The 19,180-nt window shown below is 43.6% G+C and overlaps 1 protein-coding gene across 1 annotated transcript in view; it reads left to right on the plus strand.

The window, feature by feature from the left end:
* Positions 1-1,672: 1,672 nt before the first annotated feature.
* abcg1 (ATP-binding cassette, sub-family G (WHITE), member 1) overlaps positions 1,673-19,180 on the plus strand; it is a 19,197-nt gene continuing 1,689 nt past the window's right edge. Inside the window, exons 1-14 of the mRNA XM_085795604.1 lie at positions 1,673-1,824; positions 3,408-3,654; positions 9,193-9,310; positions 10,204-10,336; positions 10,783-10,833; positions 10,934-11,079; positions 14,577-14,700; positions 14,830-14,944; positions 15,022-15,167; positions 17,011-17,112; positions 17,193-17,361; positions 17,576-17,676; positions 18,096-18,248; positions 18,341-18,465. Coding sequence (XP_085651730.1) covers positions 1,762-1,824; positions 3,408-3,654; positions 9,193-9,310; positions 10,204-10,336; positions 10,783-10,833; positions 10,934-11,079; positions 14,577-14,700; positions 14,830-14,944; positions 15,022-15,167; positions 17,011-17,112; positions 17,193-17,361; positions 17,576-17,676; positions 18,096-18,248; positions 18,341-18,465 — 1,793 coding nt within the window. The 5' untranslated portion in view covers positions 1,673-1,761. The remainder of the gene's footprint in view (positions 1,825-3,407; positions 3,655-9,192; positions 9,311-10,203; positions 10,337-10,782; positions 10,834-10,933; positions 11,080-14,576; positions 14,701-14,829; positions 14,945-15,021; positions 15,168-17,010; positions 17,113-17,192; positions 17,362-17,575; positions 17,677-18,095; positions 18,249-18,340; positions 18,466-19,180) is intronic.

The raw sequence follows: 19,180 nt of genomic DNA on the forward strand, positions 1-19,180 counted from the left end.
TAAACAGGGTCGGCTACCTAGCTACCGCATTCTGATCTTATTTATTGCACTGGGACAGCTTCTGGGACAAAGGACTTTTTGTATAGGTTCTTCCTTGCCATCGGTAGTCTATAGCGCTTCCCCGAAGGCAAAAGCTCAAACTCACTGTACATGGGATGAGAGGAGTCATTAATTATCTTCTCAGCTTTACTTCTAATTAATTCATCATAGAGACAGCTCAAATGTTTCTGTGGCTTCCCTAAAATCTTAGAGGCCATGTTCACTATTTTCTGCAGTTTGTTTCTCCCTTTAATATTCAGGTTTCCGTACCACATGATCATATTAAATGATAAGATACTTTCCACCAGGCTCTTATACACCGTTTCTAAAATACTTTGACTCACTCCAAAACTGTTAAGCTTGCGTAGCAAGTGGTGGCGTTGTGAACATTTTTTAAAAACATGATCCGTATTAATTTGGAAGGTAAGACTACTGTCGATGTATGTGCCCAAATATTTTAAATCATCGACCATTTCAACCATTTGTCCATCTATATTTACTGGCCTCCTAATATTTTTTTTATTCTGTAGGACCAGCTCCTTGGTCTTAAGAACATTAATTTCCAAGGAGCTGGCTGAACACCATTTTTGAAAGCTCAGTACATGATTGAAATACAGGTTCTCTCTTTCAATATCACCCTCCTGCAGTAGAGCAACCAACGCCATATCATCTGCGTATTTAAATAAACGAAAACATGCTTGATCAATACTAAAATCATTTGTATAAACAGAAAAAAGGGAAGGTGAAAAAATTGTTCCCTGTGGTGCTCCTGTGTTCAGTACAATCTCGTCAGAGACACTGCCATTTACAAGGACTCTTTGTGGGCGGTCAGAGAGGAAATCTCTGATCCAATGGATAATACCACCATTAACCCCTAGGTCTATGAGTCGTTGCAACAGAATATGTATTTGCATAGTATTAAAAGCGGATGTAAAATCGATAAAAAGAATTCTGGCGTAGTGTGTGGGGACTTGTAAATGCTTTGCTATGGTTTTCCATGTATGGCAGCGATCAGAGCAGGTGGAGCGCTGCCATGAAGCTGCTTTATTTCTCTGTAGCTCTGATTGGCTTGTTTCACTTGGTAGCAGATGTTACTGCTTCACTGTTTCCTCCACATTGACTTGACTTGGGCCAGAATGTGTGAGAATCCACATCAAAGATTTCAGGTGTTTTAAGTAATAAAACATCTAAAAACAACAATGTGATCATCAGACGGGAGCAGGAGGACAGAAAAAAATCATCTCCAGATGTGTGGTCAGACTGACGTCTTGTTTTCAGTCTGCAGTTGCTTCACGTCGATTCCTGTGCAAGATTTAGTTTTGTCAGGTCTGAGTTTTGGAACTAGAGACATTTGATTTGACATACAACATAGTGACACAAGGCGACCATAGAATAGGACAGCATGGTACAACCCTCTCTAATTAACTCAGTAATAGTAGATAATAGTAATAATAACTCAGTAGTAAACATGAGTCACAGCAGCTGTAACTCAGTTGTTCTCACACTGACCAACCAATCACCAGTACTGAAGTACAAATACAGCTCTTTTTCTTGTCCACAGAGGGGCAGTGTCTGTCTGCCCAGGGGCGGGGCTAATGGTGGGGGCGTGGTCAACCGTCAGGGCGGGTGTATGTGTGTGTGTGTGTGTGGGGGGAGGGGGGTGAGGCGTGATCAGATGTGTGTGAGAGAGGCAGAGTGTGAGAGTGTTGCTGTCTCTTGGCCATGGCCTGTCTGATGGCCGCCTGGTCCATCCACAACCCCACCGTCACCAACTCCATCATAATGGTGAGTACTGAGGACAGACTGGACTCAAACTGGACTCAAGCTGGAAACAGGATGTCGACATGTAGTGGAGACACAGGCAGAGAAGGAAAATGTGAGATTTGTGTTATTGAGCTTTGAGACAACGAAGACAGTTAACAGGTGTAGGACACATAGTGGACAACGAGTGGAAAGACAAACTGGAGTTATGCTGGAAATTAGGTGGACTAATGGTGGCCACATAGTAGATGAAACAGTTTAGTGACGGTAAAGACACAGTTCAGACATGATGGACAGTAAATGGAGACTAAACGCAGAGACATGTTGGACAAACTGTAGTGGACATGTATTAAATACTGATGGTTTATGGATCTTCTTGACCTCTTCAAGAGCCTCATGCTACAGGTCACACACACACTCACATGGCAACAGAAGGAACCAGGAATCGAACCTGATAACACCTCTCTACCATCTGAGCCACAACAGACGCACACCACAGACGGACACAGTGGACAGCAAGTCTCTGTCTGTTCTGGCTGCCCTGCTTTTAGTGCTGTAACAGTGATGCAGGTGATCAGTTGATGTGTGCATTGATACTGTGGTTGGTTAATGATGATGGTGATGATGATGATGATGTTGGGTCAGGCTGTTTTTCAGCCTGCTGGCTAAGCTGTGCTCTGTCCTGCAGATTAGTGTCCCATATGGAGCAGGCTGCTCACACGCTGGCCTGTCCCATATACACAACAACAGCGAGCCAGTTGACGGCTAATCTGTGCACATCACTGCTCTGCATCTGCTGACGCTCCACACCAGCACAGTCCTGCGATGCACGGAGCAGGCTGACGGCACACTCCTTGTGAAAAAGACGCCAACCTTGTGCAACTTGTGCACGTGTCAGTTGAGAAGCTACGGTCATGATGAGCACCGAGTCTGTCTCCTGTGAGGTAGTTGTGTGTTTCTACAAACATGGATGTAGAGCAGCTCATTGCAGATCTTCACTGTGTGTGCATGAGGCCGGACAGTACTTCCCACCTGCCTGAGTTTGCTGTCACACCTGAACACCACCTGCTGCTCAGCCTGGAACCAGCAGAGCAGTGACTTCTGGATTAAACCTGCAGCTTCATGATCTTCATGTCTCTACTGAGCTGTGCAGCAGCATGTAGTGTTGTTGGAGGGTTAAGACTTAAACCAACGATTGGTTGCTGATTTATTTACTGACAATCTACTTGTGCTGCCTGGGGTCATCTGTGGCTCTGGACTGTATAGAAACCAGCTTCTTCAGTCTGTGTCCTTGGGCAAAATACTGAACCACCCATTGCCTCATGTTGCTGTTCTCTCGGTGTATGGGTGTGGTGTATGTACGTGTCCTAGTTGTAAAGTGGCCAGGAAGACAAGTAAAGCTCTATAAAAGTCCATAAATACCAAGTGCATAACTGATGACCTGATTAAAATGAGATTGTTGACCTCAGCCTGCAGCAGAGTTGTGTTGTTTGATGAGAGCCTGGTCCTAGTCTGGTCAGGTGAACATCAAAGTCCTTGTGGCTTCTGGGTTGTCAGATGATCTTTAAGGTTCAGACTCTCACCTCAGCTTCTGATCTCACCTTCAGAACACAAACGGGCCCCCGGACCTGATGTTGGACCCCCGGACGGTGTGTGTTTGTATGGACGAGGTGGTCAGCAAGCGGCCGGCGGGCAGCCAGCAGACACCGCTGCTGCAGGGACACCTGAAGAAGGTGGACAACAACCTGACGGAGGCCCAGAGGTTCTCCTCGCTACCACGGAGACCAGCGGTCAACATCGAGTTCAAAGACGTCTCCTACTCCATCAGAGAGGGCCCCTGGTGGAGGAGGAAAGGTACTGAACCACATCTGATTCTCAATCTACTGTAGATCCACTGATTTTCCTCAGCCGCACATCACATCTGGTTCTAGTTATAGTTATACTATTTGAGCTAAAGCGCAGCAGCATCCACAGCACACTGACATCACACACTGCTCTGATTATTATTGTTATGTTATTATTGTCATTCTGAGTTCAGTCAGTCAACATGATCGAAGCGTCCACGTCAGACTTGATGGTAATCTGCTGCTTGTTTGTATGTTTGTCTGAACATCAGGTGACTCGTCAGAATCAAAGGCAAATGTGACACACTGATGTTCTCAGGATGATTATTCATTTGTTATTTAGAACAATTAAAACTCTTGAGGCCAGTAACGATTAGCTAAATGAAACTTCTTGCCAACACGTGCTTCCTAAGCGCAAGTCTGGCCTGATCTGACAACCAGAAGGTTTCCTGTGTGTGTGTTTGTGTGCCAGAACTGGTCCAGATGTGGAAGTAGGATCCAAGAGTTATTCTGTATATGGGCCAGATTTGGGTCAAGGAACCAGGTGTATATTGTGCCAGACGAAAGCGAGCATGTGGCCCACGTATGGGCTGGATTTGATTTGCTGCCTGGAAAACAGTGAAGCCAAATTAAATGATTAAACGGTGTCTGTTCATTTGATGCTCTGACCTACTTTAACTTGACTAAACAAACCTCGGTCCACTGTGCTAACAAGGTGAATTAAAATCCTGGACACTGAGCATCAGGTCTGATGTCCACTGTCCCTCTGCAGATATGGAGCGCTTGACCAGTCTCGTCCAGCACCTGAAACACAATCAGAACCGACTGACCAATCCCAGGTGTTATTTTCTCCATATGTCTCTGATCCTATTGGTCTATGCACTGTGAGACTTCCCTCTTCCCTTTACCAGCATCTGAAAAAGAAAAAGAATCATGAAAAACAGAGGCATGTAAAGTCTTTATCGGTGTGTGCTTCATCTTCACTTTGTCTGAGCTCATCATCACCCATGAGAGCTGTTGGACAGAGTTTGTATCCGCTCCATATCTGCACTGAGGATGCTGGAGATGCTGTGAACTGGTTTTCAATCATTAAGCTCCTGCAGGTTAAGCAGACATCAGGTTATTATCAGTCAGCGGAGTGCGTCAGCTTCCACCTGCGTCTCCCCTGTCAGAGAGTGCAGGTGGTTAAGGTCAGTTTGCTCTGCGCCAAGAGAACACACAAGATGATTTCACACACGGAAACAGGCACAACAAGCAACAGTTTATTATTATCAGAGTCTGATGGGGATGCTCTCTCGCTCTCTCTCTCTCTCTCTCTCTCTCTCCCTGTGTGTGTGTGTGTGTGTGTGTGGATTATCAGGACGTAATCTGTTAATCTCAGTCGGGGTCCCCTGCTGTAAATAGCTGCAGGTCAGATTAGAAGCAGCTATGTGTCTCACCGCTGAGAAAATAAAATACAAACATGAAGACGACAACAGAAACACCAGCAGCTGTCACTGACTGTCTGATGATGACTGATGCTTCACTGAGGCCCCAGACACACTGTCAGTCTGAATACACACCCACGGGGACACCCCACTGACTCACCTGGTGGAACACCTGCCACGTAGGCTTGGCGGCATGTTGTCCACTTTCTCTCCCTCTACCTACCCCGTCCTTCTCCAGTGTCCTGTCCAAATACAGGCAGAAATGCCCCCCAAAAATGATAATTTGAAACACACCTACAGCCAGGTACACACACGTGCAGTGTCTCTCACATCAGGTGTCCTTTGATGTGATTAATCCCCTGGTCATTCATTGATCTGACTGATGATTGATCACATCTGCCGTCTGATTTCAAACATGTCTGCTGTCAAAGTTATAAATAATATTACTACCGTAATATTCAAATGTGTTTATATTGCTATTTTAGAGCCGTTGAAGCATTACACTCATCTCTATAAAAATATTAAGTAGAGTATGGAATATAGAAGAAGAAAAATAATTTGTCAGTTTAACTCAGGAAGTGAAATGTTTGGCAGTGTGAATGTGGGCAGAAAAGCTTGTATCATGTTTCACCATTTAAAGACAAAAGGAAGAAAAGACTGAACAACAGAATCTGCTGGAACAAAAAGTTCAGAAAGATGGGAAACCTGATCTGAACCAGTTTAAAAAGAATTAAACAGCTCAGAGCAGCAGGTAGTACAGGCTACAGCTGGATGAAATCACCACACTGTGATCTGATTTGGACCTCTGTTATTGGCCTGTTATTAGTCTGTTATTGGCCTGTTGGTGTCCTGATGTTAGTCTGTTATTGGCCTGTTATTGGTCTGTTATTGGTCTGTTATTGGCCTGTTATTGGTCTGTTATTAGCCTGTTATTGGTCTGTTATTGACCTGTTATTGGTCTGTTATTGGCCTGATGTTAGTCCGTTATTGGCCTGTTGTTAGTCCGTTATTGGCCTGTTATTGGTCTGTTATTAGCCTGTTATTGGTCTGTTATTGACCTGTTATTGGTCTGTTATTGGCCTGATGTTAGTCCGTTATTGGCCTGTTGTTAGTCTGTTATTGGCCTGATGTTAGTCTGTTATTGGCCTGTTGGTGTCCTGATGTTAGTCTGTTATTGACCTGTTATTGACCTGTTATTGGTCTGTTATTGGTCTATTATTGGCCTGATGTTAGTCCGTTATTGGCCTGTTGTTAGTCTGTTATTGGCCTGATGATAGTCCGTTATTGGCCTGTTATTGGCCTGATGTTAGTCCGTTATTGCCCTGTTGGTGTCCTGATGTTAGTCTGTTGTTAGTCTGTTATTGACCTGTTATTGGTCTGTTATTCGCCTATTGTTGGTCTGTTATTGGCCTGATGTTAGTCCGTTATTGGCCTGTTGTTAGTCCGTTATTGGCCTGATGTTGGTCTGTTATTGGCCTGTTGTTGGTCTGTTATTGACTTATTATTGGTCTGTTATTTGCCTGTTGTTGGTCTGTTATTGGCCTGTTATTGGTCTGTTATCGGTCTGTTGTTTGCCTGTTGTTAGTCTCTATGAGCTGCTGTTTCACTCTCTTGAGTCTATAATGAGATGCTGTCAGCCTCCAACAGATCAGATTCCTCGTGCAGCAGCAGTTTGACTCTTTGTTCTTCCAGGGATTAGAAAACAGAGTTTCACTGAGAACACTGTTCAGATGTGAGGACGACCCCATGATCGTGCTGAGAAATTATGAAACCTGAAACACTGAAACAGGCTTGGATAAGTGATGTAAGATGATGTACAGGTTCTCGGTCCTAATGCATCATGGGTATGTCTCACAAACAGCTCTAGCTGAGTAACTAACGGTTGGTGAGTGTTAATGAGGTTACTGCAGTTCATCGTCTCTAATCTGTTACGAAGAAGAGCTGTTTCTAGTCACCGCAAAACTTTAGCTGCATGACTGGATGTTCCTGATCACCGCTGAATGTTTGCCTGACAGTCAACAGAGGGAAAGAGAGCACTCACATCCAATCACAGTTAGTTCTTCCTGTAAGACAAGGTTGAAGACAGTCTACTGCTGATTGCCAGGTGACGCTCTGATCACGGAAATCAAAAGCACATAACCAGCTCTCAGATCACGGCTGATTCGCAACACAAAACTCTCCTGGTCTAAGTATGTACCAACATCCTGGTACACCTCCTGTTACTAAGTGTCTGTATTTATGGCATGTGATTATATACTCCTGCCTGTTAGCTAGAGACACTGCAGTTTTTTTCCAATAAGTATTACTGTCCTTAAGTATCAGGAGAACATCTGAACCTGACATTAATCCTCAGACAGCATGGAACTTCTCAATCATACACAAATACAGAATCAATATCTGAACGATTTAAATGATTTGTCTCCCCTAGTCCCAGATTATATTAATTTATCAGTATCAATACAAGTAGTTGAACTTATTGTGACACAGTGACCTGAATACTAAGTGTGTGTATAATGGCATACTGGAAAAATCAAAGACTGTCTCTGCAGTGAAGTGTGTATCACTGCAGTGTGTATTATTACAGTACAATGGGTTATGTTACAGTGCAGTGTAGAGCACTGTAGTACAGTGTGTTTTTGCAGTACAGTGTGTATCAATTCAGGAGAGTGTGTTTCAGTGTGTGTGTTAGTGCAGTCGTGTGTGTATCGATGTGTGCAGTGTGTGATTCAGTGTGTGTGTGTCAGTGTCTGTCAGTGCATGAATCAGTGTGTAAAAGTGCAGTAGTGTATGTATCAGTGTGTATATCAGTGTATCTGTGTGTGTGTGTGTGTGTCTCGGTCAGCACGTTTACATGACAGTTGAAAAAATCGAATTATGGCCTTGATGTGTCAGTGCAGTAGAGTGTGTGTGTGCCAGTGTGTGTGTGTCAGTGCAGTAGAGGTTATGGTCGGTCAGAGAAGATTAAATCCGACTCAGTCAGAAAAAATCTGATAATCTCATTAAAGAAAGTTCAGCCTCCATCAGCAGATAAACACTGCAGTGGTTACTGCAGGTTATCCTCACCATCCTCCTCCTCCCGTTTGGTTTCCATGGTAACCCCAATTTGTGTAATTAATAAAGTTATGTCATTCTTTCCGCGGAGGTGACAGATGAACATTTCAGTCTGTTGTTGTTTTGATTTTATTGTTTTAACACAGGAAGAGAGTGAGTGTTTATTCAGACACATTTTCACATCTTTTACACAGATCAAACACCTTTCTTACATCTTTGCTTACTGATGATAAATTATAAACAAGTGCCGTGTAAACAGAAATGTAAAGTGACAACTTGGAATGAAACATGTTGGTAGAAATAGTAAATAGAAGATTGAAATGTTTTTTTTTTCATTTACTGTGATAATGGAGAGACTGACACCTGCTCAAACTGCGACTGAAGTGAATATTCAGTTATCCAAAGAGCTGGCAATTAATTCACACTTGATCAACCATCTGAACTTTATTAATCACAATGATGATGCACATGATTATGATTAATTATGAGACTTCATTTGTCATTTTTGGCAAACAGCGAAATGATGTTTGGTAACAGTCAGAGGCCCAGTAACCATAGACAGTTTACATGAGATAAATATAAAGAGTGATCCTCCTCCATCTATATATAGGTAATCACCCGATGAGGCCGGTCAACAGCATCTCTACATACACTAACACCATAAATCCTCTTCAACATGTACCAACACTTTGTGCAGAAGAGCAGCAACAAATCAAAACATCCAAATACTTGATGCAAAGCACATTAAAGCCAATTGTAACCACACACAGAACACTGTAGAAAAACTAAAGAGCAGGAAGCTGTGAACAATGTAGGACCGTTATTAAACAAACTTAAAGACTTGTAACCGACTCTGCTGCATCCTGGACCTGAGGTATGCGATCACCTGTGACCTGAGCTTTGTCAGCCAGTCAGTGAGAATCTGTGTGAATGTGAGCAGATTAAAGTGAAACTTGTCTGAGAGAAAAACCTTCAAACTCATGTGAAACCTGACTCGCGGGCCTGTGGACAAAGAACTGTTCTGAGACTGGCTGGGAACCTGCTCACTGATTGTTTCTGTTCTGCCTCAGGTTACAAAACTCTGCTCAAAGGGATCTCTGGGAAATTTACCAGCGGGGACCTGGTGGCCATCATGGGGCCCTCAGGAGCCGGAAAGTCCACCCTCATGAATATCCTAGCCGGATACAGGTGAGTTTTCTCAGTGGTAGTAGCCTCTTTAAAGCCTCATCCTACAGAACCAGGAACATGTACTGTCTGCTTTATTGAATACTGTGTAGAAAATATGAGAGGATGACCCCGTCTGTGCCACTGCTGCTTCACAATTTATATGTACTACAGTAATATACTACACTGAATCTGTACTGCTCTTCAAGCTTCATGGTTCAGTCTCTGTGCAGGCGTCAGATCAGCATTATCTCCACAGCACACAATCATGTCTGCTCCACAGCTTTCTGCAGCCTGTTCGACACATAACTAAATGTAAACATAACTACACAAGAAAAGGATAGAAAGCTCAGGAAGGTCAGCTGAGGATGGACAAACACATTAGACACTGTGACATTAATAAGTGAGAATTCAGCAATCTGTTGTCTGCATTGGTGACTATGTAGACTGATCCTGTATCTGACTGGTCCTGTATCTGTAGTCTGGTCCTGTATCTGTAGTCTGGTCCTTTACCTGTAGACTGATCCTGTATCTGTAGACTGTTCCTTTACCTGTAGACTGATCCTGTATCTGTAGTCTGGTCCTTTACCTGTAGACTGATCCTGTATCTGTAGTCTGGTCCTTTACCTGTAGTCTGGTCCTGTATCTGTAGTCTGGTCCTTGACCTGTAGACTGATCCTGTATCTGTAGTCTGGTCCTTTACCTGTAGACTGATCCTGTATCTGTAGTCTGGTCCTTTACCTGTAGTCTGGTCCTGTATCTGTAGTCTGGTCCTTGACCTGTAGACTGATCCTGTATCTGTAGTCTGGTCCTGTATCTGTAGACTGATCCTGTATCTGTAGTCTGGTCCTTGACCTGTAGTCTGGTCCTGTATCTGTAGTCTGGTCCTGTAACAGTGTGTTCCTGTGTCTTTACAGAGAGACCGGGATGAAGGGGGAGATCCTGATCAACTGTCAGCCCAGAGACCTGCGCTCCTTCAGGAAGGTTTCCTGTTACATCATGCAGGACGACATGCTGCTGCCCCACCTCACAGTACAGGAGGCCATGATGGTACAGATTACAATGATGTTGATGATGATGATGATGATGATGATGATGATGATGATTTGAGAGTTTACACTGAGAGTTCAGACCATGTGCACAGATTAAACCTCCTACCAGGACAGAGAATCTATTTCTTCATTGTTTTACTCACTGAAAAGCAACCCATCCCATTGATGTAAATATTACATCTGAAATGAAACCTGCCTGGTTGTCAAGGAGAACTTTTTTTTTTTTAAATCTTTGTTTTGGTTGGTGGTTACACAGGTAACCTTAGCTCTGAACTCATTGACTAACATGTTGTGTAGTGTATAGTATTGTGTACTAGTGTTGTACTTGCCGGACCAAGTTTGTACCACAGAGGTCAGAACTGATCCCGTCTCTGTGATCCAGTCCTGTATCAGTGCTGTGGGTTTCAGATGCTGCAGTGAGACATCATCCTCTTCTCTCTACAGGTCTCAGCCAACCTGAAGCTGCAGGAGAAGGTGGAGGCTCGCAGAGAGATGGTGAGGTCCACCTCTGGATAATTCTGGGTCATGCTATTGATTACAGATGTTTAAGAGCAGTTCTGATCTCTGGTCCTTCTGGTCTTCTGTGTATGCTCAGGTCAGAGAGATTCTGATGGCTCTGGGTTTACTGGAGTGCGCTAAAACCAGGACGTCTCACCTATCGGGGGGTCAGAGGAAAAGACTAGCCATTGCTCTGGAGCTTGTCAACAACCCACCGGTCATGTTCTTCGATGAGCCCACCAGGTCTGAACAAGAACCACAGCTGTGTCAGTGACTGTCAGGTTCAGTTTGGGACCTGATTCTGATGTAGATTTAGTCATATGACCAAAATACTCATTGGTTTCTGTCAGTGTGTGGTTATTTGATTAAATATAGTGACGGTCAGTGGTATAATCGTCTCATTATTATTAGTAGTAGTAGTAGTTTATTTGTCCCCGTAGGGAAATTGAGTTGCAGCAGATCACACTCTTGACATTTAATCTAAAAAAAACAACACAGATAAAAACAGCGCAGTGCAACTTTCACACATAGATTAACACTCATCATTAACACTCATCATCAGTGAGTCAGTTTTATGTTTATCTCAGCCTTAACCTGGTCAGACCAGCTGAGCAGGCTATGAGCTGACCAACACTAACAGTGACTATTGATTATTATTAAGGGATTTAATGGCCTGGGGCACAAAAGAAAATTTTGCTCTGTTTTTAGTAAACAGAGGGGGGCGGTATCGTCGCCCGGATGGAAGAGGGTTAAATGAGTGGGCAAGGGGGTGCCTTTGGTCACCTATAATATTCCTTGCCTTTTTCTCTATCCTATCTCTGTAGATGCCTTCCATACATGGCAGAGTGATGCGCAGCAATTTACTAGATATGGTTATAATTTCTCTAACCCTCTTTTTCTGTGCCTCTGTGGCATTGCCAAACCAGCAGGTGATACAAAAAGAAAGGATGCTTTCAATAAAGGCACAGTAGAACATTTGAAGCATTCTCCTTTCAACATTAAAGGACAGGAGTTTCTTTAAGTGGAACATTCTTTGTTGAGACTTGGTGCAGATTTGATCTGTCCACTTGTCCCACTTAAGCTTGCTGTCAAGCACAATCCCTAAATATTTAAACTCACAGACTTGTTGTATTAGCTTTCCATTAATTAAGGTTACTGTGTTGGGGGCTTCCTCTTTTCTAAAATCAACACACATTTCCTTGGTTTTTGATGGATTGAGGAGAAGGTTTGACTTTTCGCACCAGTTAACAAAGTATTCAAGTACTGGGCCATGCTCCTTTTCCTCATCATATAAAAGACTGACCAAGGCAGTATCATCCGCATACTTCATAGAAAATCTATTTTGAAAGATGCTAGAACATGAATTAGTATATAAAATAAATAAAAGAGGGGACAGAACACATCCCTGAGGGGAGCCAATAGAAGTGATCATAGACATTATTGTCTTTGTATCTTAACTTCTGTGTCTCACATTTATCATTTCTTGAAGAAAAGAGTTTCTTACAAACATTTTTTAAAATTTTGTTTCAGTCTTGTTTTTCTATTTTTGTCTGGAATCCAGTCACAATCAAATAACCTTGTTTCTACTGGTGTGGGGACTTTATCAGGCAGGACAGAAAAGTGAACAGAAAAACTGACATGTTAAGAGATACAGCAGATTTGTGAACTGTTTGATCACACTGTGCTTTCAGCTGTTTGAAATGATCTTCATCAACTCCCAAAACTAAAGTAAATTTGTTATAATCTGACAAAGATTAATGAGCTTCAATGAATCGCTGTAAGTATCTGGAACAGAAGATTCAAAGATTTTTATTGTCAGTCCTCTGTATGAGTAATCCAGAGAATTGACAATAAAAATTACAACAAAAGATGCCAAGAAGATGTTGGATTTAATGACTTCAAGTAGTTTTAAGTGGATGGTGTCCTATAAGACCAAGGTTACAGAACAGCAGCTCAGGTTGGGACAAGCAGGGTTTTACACTTAGTGGTTCTCATCATAGTCAGGATATGACATCCGCATGGATCATTGGGAGTCCTGATCCCTCAGCCTCTCTGACTCTCTCTGGGATTTTGGTTTCATCCTCAACTCTGCTGGATCCATCTGGGTGATCACAGCTTTTTCTAATCATATGTTTTGTGTTACTACTTAAAGGGGACCTATTATGCTCCTTTTTGCACCAACTAAAATAGTTCCTGGGTGTCTTAAATACATGTCTGTGACGTGCTTCGGTCAAAATACCCCAAAGATCAAACATCACAGCATTCTCAAAAACAGGGCTCTGCAAAACGGTCTGTTTCAGTGGCCCCTCCCTTTACATGCAAATGAACCACTCCCTCAGCATTGTGTTACCATGACGATGTCTACTACTAGTACCTATACTGATTTGGCCAAAATGTAGTATGCAAACAAAAGCTAAATCTGCAGTAGGCAAATTGCCAGTATCTCCAGTTTGCATCTGACCAGTCTACATTGTGTAATGAAATGTGCCCATGACCTATTCTCACCCTAACCAAAGATGGTATAGAGTAGTCTTTGCCATGTAGGCTACTGTAACCATGTAGTAACATGTAATATAAAAATGCAAAAATAAATATATAAAATAAATTAAAAATATATGCAGAATGGTCAGTTCATTGTAAAACAGTTATTTATTGATGTAAATGTGGTGATTTGTGCACATAGACTACAGAGCTCTGCAGCACTGCTCCTCTCCTCCTCCTTCTCACAGCTTCACTTTTCATTCAAACTAATTCAACTGCCACAAGATTTCATCAATGAGACCAACATTCTGCTAATAGACTAACCACACGGCGGTAAACGTCTAAAAAGCCTGCGGGTATGTTTATTAGCGATGGTTTTCTCTACCGCGATGAGCACGGACGCCTGCCCGGCCAAGGAGGCCTGCAGACGGGCAGCTGCCTGTGTGAGGAGGCCTGCAGACGGGCTCTGCCTGTGTGAGGAGCCGCTGCAGCTCCAGAGCTCCGGTGCTCCGGCGGTCCAGCGTTACGTCGGTCCGGCGAACAACGTCGCCCCGGCGGTACGTCGCTCCTCACACAGGTACAGCTTCACTTACATGAAACGTCGGCGTAAACTTCTAAATAAAACTCAGTAAAGTGGCGCGACAGCGCTAAAACAAGCAGGGAAGAAGCAGGAAGTAGTCCGCTCCGCTCTCCGCTGTGACACCAGGCACAACAGAGCAGCATGCGGGGAGGCGGGGCCGGCTGGAGCAGAGACCTCGGCATGACCATGTAGGGGAGTCCGGCACGCATCGACGTAGACGCGAGCTCATGTCAAAAAAAACTCAGCGCAACCGAGTGTAACAGGTGTGCAGAGAAATCCCAATTATCTAGCAGGGTTTACCTCCAAATGCATTAACCTCAGGATATGACACTTCCACGGCCTCTAGAACCATTATCCAACATTTTAAACATATATAAAAGTCTGAAAAGCTGGAAAAGCATAATAGGTCCCCTTTAACACTGCTGCAGGGAGGCTGATCAGGAACCAGGCGGTGTTTACAGGCCACTGTATCCTGGTTTCTATTGGTGTACTGAAATGGCACAAACATGTTCAACATCTGGACAGATGAGGAACTCAGTCGTTAATAGAAATGTGGAGAACATCTCTGACAGAAACCGCCTGTCAGTTACAATGGACAACATGACTGAAACACTGACTGTCCTTCCCTGTCTCTGTCTCTTTATTTCACTCCATCTGTCCACATCTCTCTGTGTCCTAGTGGTTTGGACAGCTCCTCCTGTTTCCAGGTGGTGTCTCTGTTGAAAGCTCTGGCTCAGGGAGGACGAACCGTCATCTGCACCATCCACCAACCCAGCGCCAAACTGTTTGAACTGTTTGACAAGGTGATCACAGCACACAACACACACAGGTCCTCCTCACTACAGTACATTACGTTCAGGGACAGAGCTGGAGCAGCAAAACCTGTTGGATCGACATGACCTGTGATGGATGTTACTGGGTGTTTGTTTCAGCTGTACGTCCTGAGTCAGGGTCAGTGTATCTACAGAGGGAAGGTCTCTAGTCTGGTTCCCTACCTGAGAGACCTTGGACTCAACTGCCCCACCTACCACAACCCTGCTGATTTCGGTAAGACCTGCCACCGCAGTTAACTGCCGTTGGTTCTCCTTGATGTTCTCCGGCTCACTGCTGCACCTCTACCACAGTGATGGAGGTGGCGTCTGGAGAGTACGGCGATCAGATGGTCAGGCTGGTGAAGGCGGTTCAGGACAGGAAGTGTGAGAAGGACTATCACACGGAGCTTAATGGAGACACACACCACCATCCATTACTGTGGCAGCGCACAGAGGAGGTGAGAATGAGATCATAGACTCCCATGGTAAAATGTCCAACTTTTCCACAGAGATAAACATGTCTGGTAAAAAAAAACAAAACTGGTCTTTCCAGCTAACTTTCTCCTTCATGACAACTGTCAGGCTTAAAGTCAAGTAGAGTTTAGGGAATGGCCTGTTTGAGTGTCAGGTTGGTGAGTATATGCTTTCCACAAACCTGCACAACACATGGTCCACCTCTTTGCCCATTTTTGGATTAGCTTGGAGTTAAGAGTCAGACACTGCCAAGATGGCGACAATGGAGCAGTTCCCTCTGCCTCAGCCTCTAAACTGCCCTTTAAAAACCTGTGGGTGGCGTCACAGAGGCCATGTCCATCTTTAATCACAATCTGTGGATGAAGCATCTAACATACGCTGAGACTTTGCTGTACAGTTCATACTGAACGAATATGATCTTTGACATGTTTTCATTCTTTCATTATTAATTCAAAGAAAACAAAAGAAATCATCTTCGGTCTCCCAGTGGGTTCATACCCTCCACCAGTTACTGTACATAATGCTGAGATTGAACAAGTTTCCTCCTATAAATATCTGGGCATCTACGTGGACGCTACTTTGTCCTGGAGTGTACATGTAGACTTTATTTGTTGCAAAGTACAACAACGTATTTATTTTTTGAGAAGATTGAGGTCATTTGGAGCAAACAAACACATCCTGTTATTATTTTTTCAATCTATAGTGCAGAGTGTTATGCAGTACGGAATTAGTGCCTGGTTTAGTTGTTTGTCTGTCCAACTTAAAACCAAACTAACCAGACTGCTACATATCTGTTCAAAGATTGTGGGTCAAACTTTGGAGTCACATTTTCAAGCAGCATACACTAAAAGAATGTTGTCTCTTGCGAGTAATATCTCATCTGACCCCTCTCATGTGTTATTCGAGGAATATCAGCTTCTGCCATCAAACAGAAGGTTTAGAGTTCCACAAGCTCGACTGAACAGGCTGAGGAACTCTTTTGTCCCTCAGTCTGTCAAACTGTTAAATCAGAGTTTGGTCTCTAAATAGACCCTAAGGTTCATGTACAGACTGAGCACTGGCTGTTGCACCAAGACACTTTGTAATGTTGGATTTATGTTGTGAGGAGTTAGGAGGTAGTTTGTGTTTTTCTTTAAATGTGAGGGTAACATTTATGCTTTCTGTAAATGTATGTTTTTTGTATTTTGTATTATTTATGTGAAACTGTGGACGTCATGGGACGCAAGACAAATTTCAGAAGTGATCTGATAATTAAAGTATAATCTTAATCTTAATCTTAATCTTAATCTTAATTCTCAACAATTTCATTGCATTAAAAAAAATGTGTTCATGTCATATTTATATGATCAATTTCGTTGTGAAATGCTAAAGTTAAATGCAACAGATTTTCTTTCTGATTCTTATACCTTGGCTCAGGTGACTATAATGAGCCAAATGCTGAGTATATGGGAGTATGAACGACTCTCAGGACTACTCCCATGATGTCATCTCCCCTAAGATTAAATACCTGGGACTCCTACATCATTTTTTAGAACTGAAGAAGCCTTTCAGATGACATGCGATGTGTCTTCAAGAACTGAAGAGGTCCACTTGCCTTCAACTTTAGCACTTAATTTAACAGCCACTATGACCTGGGTGGCTGAGAATCTACGGACAGCACACTTAGATTGAGCTCTGTATGAGATCCATATAAAGTGGAAATTACAGTTTAGTCTTCTGAGTAGTATTTTTCTGAGTGCCTGAATGTGTCAAAGATCTCCAACCATCAGAGCCAAGTTTTTATGTCTTAGAGATGAAGACTTAACTGTGTGTTTCCTGCCCCCTCAGGAGTCCTCATCATCTGAAGGTTGTCACAGCTTCTCGGCCAGCTGCATGACCCAGTTCTCCATCCTGTTCAGGAGAACCTTCCTCAGCATCCTCAGAGACTCGGTGAGTAACACGTGAGTTACAGGCACTGCCGGAATAGCATTAGTAAATGTAAAAGTAAATGTTGTCATTGGTTTGAGCAGGTGCTGACCCACCTGAGGATCTCGTCTCACATCGGCATCGGCGTTCTGATCGGTCTGCTGTACCTGGGAATAGGGAATGAGGCCAAGAAGGTTCTGAGTAACTCAGGGTTCCTGTTCTTCTCCATGTTGTTCCTCATGTTTGCTGCTCTGATGCCCACAGTGCTCACATGTGAGTGTCCAACATCAACACGATGCTGCTATGAAACATCTGGAACAGCTGCAGAAAATCCATCTACATCTAATCCATGACCGCACAATGGCTCATGTGTAAAGTTAGCTTCACTTTGATCAGACCTCTTATGCTGCCATCGCCTGGTTTAATGTATTTATTCTCTAGTTGTGTGCATGCGTGTGCATGTGTTACTTGTGTGTTTATGTTTTAGTTCCTCTGGAGATGGGAGTTTTCCTGAGGGAACACCTGAACTACTGGTACAGTCTGAAGGCCTACTACTTGGCGAAAACCATGGCTGACGTCCCCTTTCAGGTGATCCTCACAGAGCAGCTGGTCTCCTCCTCCTCCTCCTCCTCCTCCTCCTCCTCCTCCTCCTCCTCCTCCCCTCTGTAGGATGAACATTTGAAAAGTTTCATTGGCTCTTACTAAAGTTTTAAGTTATTTGTGTTAAAAAGAGATGATTTGACAGTGATTTCAGAGCAGTTTTCTAATGTTCAGACTCTGGCTGACTTCAGCACAAATGCTGTCCTTTTTATCTCCCCTTTGTTTTTCTCTGTTGTTTATAAGACACATGATTCACTCAACATTCAGTCTGAACAGGTTTTACTTCGCACAAAGGGCCTTGTTAAAAGAAAAGGTTATTTTTTTAGCCCAGAAACGAAAACAATGAACCTGAACTTGAACCTAAACAACATGAATCTGAGACCTGTCCTGTGTCCTCTGCCATGCAGGTGGTCTTCCCTGTGGTCTACTGCAGTATTGTGTACTGGATGACTGCTCAGCCTCCGGATGCTGGACGCTTCTTCCTTTTCATGTCTCTGGGGGTCCTGACCTCTCTGGTGGCTCAGAGTCTGGGTCTGCTGATCGGGGCGGCCTCCACCTCACTGCAGGTCACTTTACCTTTGTCTGAGCTCACCTGTGTGATCTCAAAGTCAGGTGTGTTTGCGAGCTGACTTCACTCAGAAGTGTCTATCACCTGCAGGTGGCGACGTTTGTGGGTCCGGTCACAGCGATCCCGGTGCTGTTGTTCTCAGGGTTCTTTGTCAGCTTCGACACCATCCCCTGGTACCTGCAGTGGATGTCCTACATCTCCTACGTCAGGTGGGGGCACTGCTCCACACAGCTCTGTTTCACAAAATTTTCTTCAACTCAATGACAACAAAACAGAGGTTCTGGTCTTTGGGTCCCAGCAGATGACTAACCAAATTCTGTCAGCTGCTGGGCCATTAGTAGATGGCATCAAACCCTCCACGAAAAACCTTGGAGTCTGGTTTGATAGCGACTTAAGCTTTGAACAGCACACGACCAAACTTGTTCAGTCTTGCTTTTATCATCTTAGAAATATTTCAAAGATTCGATCCTTTTTATATTTTAAAGACACAGAAACGATTTTACATGCTTTTATTTCATCACAACTGGATTATTGTCAATCAAAAATCAAAAATCCCTGGACAGACTCCAGTCAGTGCAGAATTCTGCTGCCAGGCTTTTAACCAGAACTAAGAAACGTGAGCATATTACGCCTGTTTTAGCTTCCCTGCACAGGCTTCCAGTACGTTTTAGGATTGATTTTAAGATCTTACTAATCACTTTTAAAGCACTCGACGGATTTAGCCCTGCATACATCACTGACCTTTTATCTGTGTACACTTCTGCTCATACTCTGAGATCCTCAGATAAAGGTTTTTTAGCTGTCCCTGGGGCCCGACTGATGACAAAGGGGGAAAAAGCATTCTCAGTTCGGGCCCCAAGGGTCTGGAATGATCTACCGGAGGACATTAGGTCAGCTTCTTCAGTGTTGTGTTTTAAATCACTC

The sequence above is a fragment of the Trachurus japonicus genome, chromosome 13 (genome assembly GCF_045865225.1).
Source record: "Trachurus japonicus isolate A0001 chromosome 13, Traja_1.0".
Taxonomy (NCBI): domain Eukaryota; kingdom Metazoa; phylum Chordata; class Actinopteri; order Carangiformes; family Carangidae; genus Trachurus; species Trachurus japonicus.